We start from the raw sequence: 7,980 nt of genomic DNA, 5'->3' as shown, positions 1-7,980 counted from the left end.
TGTGACTCCATGGTCCCACCCCCCAGGGTCTGTTGGACCGAGCCCTGGAGCGAGGGAGCGAGCGAGCGAGCGTTGCCTCCCAGCCTCCTCAGGTGGTGATAGCAGCCGAGCTTTGATGGCTTTCATCAGAAACTTGTGGGCGGAAACTTCCAGGGGTTTACTCTGAGCTTCTTGAGGCTTTTCAGCTTCAGATGCAAAGCGAGTGGGTGTCTCTCAGAGAAGCAGAAAGAGAGAGAGAGAGAGAGAGAGAGAGAGAGAGAGAGAGAGAGAGAGGGGTGTTTCCCTCAGTTATGGAAACGCTATAAAGAGAGCTGGCTTCCCTTCTCCTGAGCAGTCAGCAACGAGAGTCCCGGCCTCAACACTTCAGCCTCCGCAGGATCGAGAGAAGCAAAACCCTTCCCTGGGGCTGGCTGCCATGCAGCAGCCCTTGAACTACCCATATCCCCAGATCTACTGGGTGGACAGCAGTGCCAGCTCTCCCTGGGCCCCTCCAGAGTCTGTGTTTGCCTGTCCATCCTCTGTGCCCAGAAGACCTGGTCAGCGGAGGCCCCCACCCCCACCTCCACTGCCACCTCCACCATTGCCACCGCTGCCCCCACTGCCGCCACCACCCCTCAAGAAGAGCAGGGACCACAACACAGGCTTGTGGCTCCTTGTGATATTTTTCATGGTGCTGGTGGCCCTGGTTGGACTGGGCCTAGGAATGTATCAGCTCTTCCACCTGCAGAAGGAGCTGGCGGAACTCCGCGAGGTAAGCCTGGATGTGGGCTGCCGTGTCCAGGAGTCACTGGGCGAGATGGCTCTGCTGCGGTGCGGGTGGCTGGCAGCTGTGCTCCACAGGGATGGGGCCCTGCGCCACCTGGGAGGTGCTTTTCAACCTTCCTCTCCTGTCTGCAAAAGGGATGCCATAGTCACTGTTCCATTGGCGAGGGGACGTTGGCTTCTACAAGTGAAGGGAATGTTTTCTTGTGGAGTCAGAGGCAGACAGTTCTTCCTTTCTCAGTTGTCAAGAGTTTGTTGAGCCATTTACTACCTCATACCTAGTGATCCAAGGAATTAAAGTCATTTTGAGTCTTACTTAGAAGTGAATTTACTCATAGACTAAACTAAATTTCCTTGAAAGATTTTTTACAATCTTGGTACCATTCCAAATCACAAAACTGAGGGACACAGAGGCACAATTGCTTGGCTGAAGTCTAAGTTAGGCAAGAATTTGAGTATCTGAATTCTCTTTCCAGGACCTGATTTATTTGACAACTCTGCCTCATTTGCTTCAATAACTTATTATACAACTTTTCTCTTTCTCTTTTGGTAGTCCACCAGTCAAAGAAATACCAAATCATCTTTGGAGAAGCAAATAGGTGAGTCCTTTTATAGAAGTACCTTGAGTTCCCAAAGATGATCCTCAAAACTGAATGAAGTTGGTGGCCTGTCTTGAATCTTGCCCCATTCTTAGGTTCATGAATACTGAGAGAGGAATTCTGGCTAATTTTGAAGCTCTGGTCAATATGGTTTCTTGAACTATTTTAAAATACTAAGTGAATTTAGTTGTTCAAAATCAGTGTAGCTGAGCACTGCACAGAATTCAAACTAACTTCCACTTTGCTTAGAAAAGAGAAATGGACCTGGACCTTTGCACCCAGCTCCAGACCACTGGCCCCAGGCCTGGCCCTTCCTCAGGTGTTCTGGTTCTGGCACAGGTGACAGCGGGTGTGACTCCTTGAGAGAGAAAGGGAGATGGGGGAGGTGCAGGGGTTTCTGGGAATGCCCTCCCCTCTTTTCAACCCTCTAGATGTGATTAGAGCTAGGCTTCGTTTAAAGTATTTTATAGGACATAACGAATATTTTAAAAAGAGGACAATCAGTTGCCAACACTAGTGGTTCTTTTGAAGTCACCGGGGGACCAAGGGTAGACTTCAGAGGACAGTTCAGCTTCACCCACAGAAGACTCATGAGCCACCTTTGACAATAAAGGAAAATTCTCTGCATGACCTTGAGGACAGGAAGAAGATGACACACTGACCTCATGAGATTTTAGGGCAGAGTTTAGGAAGCTGTGGATGGATGAAGTTTAGGATGTGCTTCATTTGTCATAAACACAGATTCACTGAAGTTTTAGATTTGGTTTGAGTTAGAAGAGAGCTTTTCCGTTCTAGATATCTTATTTTTCAGAGGAGAAGCAACAAATGAATTAGATAATGTGCCCAAGACTATTGACATGGAACTGGGCCTAGATGAAAATCTCCTGATGGCTTGTTACTCCCAGGATGTGATCTGGCTCCTCCTGAAATAGAGAAATTCCCTTGGAGTGGGGAAAAGATGCCAAGCAGGATTCCTCTGCAAAGATGATAGGTAGATCGTACCCTTAGAAACTTAGCAGGAAGAAGGCGACAGGGAACCTGGCCATCTTCGGTGCAGCTGGTGGAGACTCAGAATGTGCCCTCCGCACGTGACCCAGGTCAGCTCCCCATCATTGGGATGCTCTGGTCCCTAGTTTGGGTCCAAGTCCCTAAATGTCAGAGAGCCCAGATGCATACAGGGTGGAACCATCTGCTAGGAAAACGATGACTTTGGGAGATTTCTAAAGTACAGCCACTTTGAAAATCAGTGGAATGTGGCTTGTGAAATGAGTATCTAGTTATTCATCTCTCACCCACTTTATGGCGTTATTTTGGTGTTTCAAAGTCAAATGAAAAAATGAGTCAGGTCTGCCTACCCCAGTAAACAGTTATCTTCCCTAGATCAACCCAGATGGACCAGAAATCGGTGAATTATCACATGGAAATCAAATTAGTAACTACTAATAAGAGATGTAAAATATGCAAAGACAAGAGAGATTGAGAGCAGCTTAAATACTAGTTTCAGCCAGCATGCATGGAAGTTACTAGAACTTTGCTGAAGAACAGTTTGGAATATATAGATCACAGACCTGAAGCTATTAGTTTACCTTGTGATCCCATAACTGAAAATTTATCTTAGGAATAATCAAACTTAGACCCAAAAATTTGTTTCCAAGGTTATTCATCACCTTTTCTTAAGGCTCTTTATAAGAAACATTCAGAAGAAGCCTAAATGCCTCATAGGAGGTTAGTTAAAAACCTTGTGGTGTATTCAGATGAGAACATAGTCCACAGCAACGGATGACCGTGGGTCAGGGGGACACTTGATGTCCTGGGGATCGCAGATAGAGGAGGAGGGCATCTCTCTGTATTGTTAGGTGAAAAGACAAGATACGGAGGGTGTGTTTAGTTTAATACTGACTATTTAAGCTTCTGTGCATATTTTTACATTCTCAGAAAAGAACTAAACAGTTTTACACCCCCGTGTATTAACAGCGACTTTCTCTGGGGCTTCTGTAATGGATTATTTACGCTCCATTTACTTTTTCCATTTTTCCATTTTTCCCTCTGCTAGCTCACCCACAGAGGGTCTTGCTGTGCCTCCTGGGTGTCAGGCGGGGCACTGGGGTGGTGATCAAGGATAGGAGAGGAGAGCACGTCTGTCCCCCTGGCGCTTTTAGCATAGTGGGGGAGTAGACAAAAGCAAGCAAAAAACAGGCTTCCTTACTGAGCTAAGGATGACCCAAGGTGGAGGGCTCCGGAGAGACCCTGTGAGGGTGTTTTTTGCCAATGCCTGAGGGATGGGGAGCCCATCAAGTGCAGAGTTGTGCCTGTGTGTGGAATGAGGTGGGGGAGGGCCTTCCACCCTGGCAATGGCGTGTGCAAAGCCCTGGGCAGGGAGGAGTCACCACCAAGGTCGGGGGGCATTACTAAAATTTATCCAGCAGATATTTAGCGTGAGTACTTTTTATGAGAACAGTGTCATACCAGGCTCTGTGCGGATATAACGATGCGAACATGTGGTTTTCGGTTCCATTTCCTGTTAGTGCGTGGCCACGTGCCCGCAGAGCTGCACGGAGGCTGAGGTAAGGGGATGCAGAGGAGACTCGGTTTTGCCTTTCCTGCTCACTTGCGCCTCCTTCAGGTGGTTTGTCTTGGGGGCTAAGAGATCACAATTGCTCAGGTAATGTTTTCAGGGGACAGGGCTGTTTTCACACCTGGAGGGACCTTCATTGGTTAATCACAAGCCCGAGATGGAAAAGCATCTCTCCTGTGAGTTGTTCCTGAATGGCTTCCTTAGCTGAACCCGTTAGCTAAGCAGCAACTTTCTACCTGGGCTGAAGTACTTGAGGTCAGAGAAGTAGTGTCTAGTTGGGAAAATATAAATATTGTCCTTTGTTTTAATATGGTCAGCATTCCCAAAGGCATGCCTTCTGCTATAGACTGGGGGGCCTACTCTGGTGAGTTTAGCAGACAGTAAGGAACTTGCCATTTATCTGAGGGAGGGAGAAATAAGACAATCTTTACAGTTAAGCAAGGATCCCTAAGGTCTATTCAACTTTAGAATTCCTTGGATTTGGCTTTTCCTTTCAAGGAGGGACCACAGAGCTTAGCAGTGTTGCTTCTAGTTCTAAAGATCATAAAATCTTTGTTTCAGAGAGCTAAATTGTCTCAAAATTTTTCACTGCGATTGATCGGGGGTATCCCCTCAGAAAAGGGGATTCAGAACTGACAGGATAGGTAAAAATGGAGGGGTCTTGGGTTTCCAAAGAGAGAAAGATCATATCTGACTTTAAGTCTTGGAAGGTTTCCCAAAGAAGGAGGCGTTTTCGATAGAGCTTGGAGAATGGATTGGAGTTTGGCACAGAAATCTCCCCGGGATAGTGTCCAGGCAGATGGCATGAGCGAAGGCCCAGGCAGAGGATGAGGCTTAGTGTCCAGTGTGAGCGAGCAAAGGAGGTGAGGCCGAGACCACCTGAGGGGGAGCCACAGAGGTGTCTGTGGTCTTGGTGACCTGGGGTGACTGTTTGAGGACTTAGAATAATTAATGTGGGGGCAGATTGTAAAGCCATTAGGAAAATCTGGCAGCCAGGAGACACTTTAGCAGTCTTCTTCAGTTCCTGTTCTTGGGGCAGCACAACCAGAGTGGGCAGAGCCGTGGATTTAGGGCAGGAGACTGGAACATCTGTCCCACCTGTGACTCTGTGTGGCTAAGTCTTTTTGGACTAGCCACCCATTTTCCAAGCTCACTTTGTCAATGACAAATCAGGACAATGATCCCTACCTCAAACAGTTGTGGAAAGTTCTAAATGAAGGAACTGATACACCAGCTTTATGCAACAATTTAACATTATAATGAATATGTATGTCTGTCCCCATTTGGCTTGGTCTGAAATGCATACTGCTGCTGAGTCTTGCAGTTTGGACTGGCATGGTGACAACGCACCAGAATATCGCCACCTATGCTTTTGAAATCTGTTATTCAGAGGTGGGACTGCGTCCCACTGTAGTGGTAGCTGGCACCTCATTTTGACGTGTTTTTCTCTCTGTGATACAGGCCACCCCAGTTCACCCTCTGAGAAAAAGGCACCGAGGAGAGTGGCCCATTTAACAGGTCTGTACCTAGAAGCCACAGGCGGGGGCTGGGAAGGCCTTTGGCAAAACACAGACTGGTTTCCATGACCAGCTCTCAGGGACAAGCATTTTCCAGTGACGGTATTTGGAACCGAAGAACAACTTTCCCATCAGCTCCATCCCATCCCCTGCTCTGGGCGAGTCCTAAACTGGAGCTGGGGAGCAAAGGAGCCTGAAAGGAGCTCGCTCTCCAACCGTTTCAAACCCTGGAGGGATTCCTCCCCAGAGGAGAGTGAGGAGTGAGTGATGGATTCCTGCAGTGCTTCCCTGGTTTTTTCCTATTCGACTCTAGAAATTTAGAATTCCCTGAATTTGGCTTTTCTTTTCAGGGCAGGACCACAAAGCTTAGCAATGTCGCGTCTAGTTCTGAAGATCATACAATCTTTGTTTTAGAGAGATGAAATTATCTCAATAATTTCACTGCAGTTGATTGGGGACATTTGTTACTGTCCCTTTTGTGAGGATGATAAAATTGAGGCAGGCAATTTGACAAAGAGAATTCAGATGTGCTGAGTTCTGACCCCTCAGCCAATTCTGTGTGAGCTACACCACTCTGGATAGAACATTTGTTGAAGGAAAGGCCCATAGTTTTGCCTTGGAGTGAGCTTTTTGGATGCATGAGCTTTCCTTGCTGACAGCTGCTCTCTGATTGACTTCAGGTAAACCCAACTCAAGGTCCGGCCCGCTGGAATGGGAAGACACCTATGGAATTACCCTGATCTCTGGAGTGAAGTATCAGAAGGGTGGCCTTGTGATCAATGACACTGGAGTGTACTTTGTGTATTCCAAAATATACTTCCGGGGTCAATCCTGCAACAACCAGCCGCTGAGCCACAAGGTCTACATGAAGAACTCTAAGTATCCCCAGGACCTGGTGCTGATGGAGGGGAAGATGATGAACTACTGCACTACTGGCCAGATGTGGGCCCGCAGCAGCTACCTGGGGGCTGTGTTCAATTTCACCAGTAATGACCATTTATATGTCAACGTATCTGAGCTCTCCCTGGTCAATTTTGAAGAATCTAAGACATTTTTTGGCTTATATAAACTCTAAGAAATGCACTTCAGGATTCTTTCCATATAGCTCCTTGTTATAGGCACTGAGGACATTGTCTCGAATGAAGGTCTTCTTAAGCCTACTTGAGGTCAAGTGAGAAGACATGAACCACAATGACCTTGAGACCACAGGGTCCAGCAGGTCTGCAGTTCCTCATCTCACCCAAGGCCCATGAGCCGGAGAGGAAGAGGAACATGGCTGAAGAACACAGTGCTCTGGGCTGCCACACAAAGGTGCAGAGACATACAGAAGCTACCCTCTGGTGTTCCAGACCTATGTTAAGAGGTCAAGAGCAAGTTAACATATTGAGAAGGACACCTTTAACCACCTCCCAGTGTGGGTCTACTTGCTACCTCAGGGAGAGCTATCATCAGATACATGGATATAACATGGATGTACAAGGGATGGAGAAGAACGAGGCATGCATGATAAGCTACAGGGACCCACAGAGGCCAACACCCTGATGGTGGCATCTTTACTGCATATCCTGAGCTACCAAGTGATGCTGAGAAGCAAAAGGGGTGTTGGGGACTTAGTCCACTCCAACACACCAGGTGCATTTCCAGCGCAATTGTAAGGGTGTGTGTGTGTGTGTGTGTGTGTGTGTGAGAGAGAGAGAGAGAGAGAGTGTCTAAAGACTCCCATAAATAGAGCAAATGTGAGATCATGAAAAACATACTTAGGAAAAACTGAATTTTGAATGCTTCTTGGTGACCAAGTCTTTAAATTTTTTTGTCACCTACTGATATTCAGCTATTGATGCTCCTTTATTATAACAAATATTTATTTTTTGCATTTTTAATGAATGGAAGATATGTAATAAAAGCTCTACTTAAGCACACAGAGAAGTATTGTGAATGTAAATTTTTGAAATCACCATGATTGGGATTTTTTTGCTTGTTACTTTTGCTTTTTTATCTATGGTTTCTTCATTGTGACTTCAGATCACATTAAGAATTTCTTAAGGTGAGAAGAACTGTGTTGCAAATTCTTTTATCTGTACCAGGCTCTTCTCTCTTTTGCTAGTCTCTGTCCTCTACTGCTCCCATGAGCCAGAGTTTCCATTAACACAGTATTGCTGGTGCTCAGCTCGCCGGGTTTTCTATGTACTTGATGACAAGATGTCTTCCTGGGGGCAGAGCTATGGCATGGTGGAAAGGGCACAGACTTTGGACTAAAAACCCAGAATTTGAATCTTTGTTCTTCCACTTTCTGACTTCACAGGCTCTAGACAGATCACTAGAACTTTCTTGGGCCAAAAGAACTGATAAGTGCATGAAGTATCTGACATGCAGTAGGACATCAAGAAATGTCCCACGATTGCTCGGAAACCACTCTTTCTGAGGCACTTCCTTCTTGGGAAGAAGCCTCTGGTCAGGGCGGTGCCTCCAGACACCTGGTGGCTTGTGTTCTCGCACTTGTCACTCACGAGGACCTTTTCCCATCTTC

At 46.6% G+C, this 7,980-nt stretch overlaps 1 protein-coding gene across 2 annotated transcripts; it reads left to right on the top strand.

Moving 5' to 3' along the window:
• Window positions 1-251: 251 nt before the first annotated feature.
• FASLG (Fas ligand) lies at window positions 252-7,379 on the top strand (the record flags this gene model as incomplete). Of its 2 annotated transcripts, XM_079107012.1 has the most annotated exons (4): window positions 252-751; window positions 1,316-1,361; window positions 5,398-5,454; window positions 6,134-7,379. In XM_079107012.1, exons 1-4 carry the CDS (start codon window positions 416-418, stop codon window positions 6,526-6,528), a joined length of 834 nt encoding a protein of 277 aa, XP_078963138.1. In that variant the 5' UTR covers window positions 252-415. The 2 variants fall into 2 exon arrangements, with proteins under 2 accessions (XP_078963138.1, XP_078963139.1); XM_079107013.1 differs by lacking the exons at window positions 1,316-1,361; window positions 6,134-7,379 and having other exon boundaries at window positions 5,398-5,451.
• Between the last annotated feature and the right edge of the window lie 601 nt (window positions 7,380-7,980).

This window comes from Sciurus vulgaris, assembly GCF_902686455.1.
Source record: "Sciurus vulgaris genome assembly, chromosome: 12".
In the NCBI taxonomy this organism is placed as follows: domain Eukaryota; kingdom Metazoa; phylum Chordata; class Mammalia; order Rodentia; family Sciuridae; genus Sciurus; species Sciurus vulgaris.
This window is presented reverse-complemented; position numbering and strand designations above follow the sequence as displayed.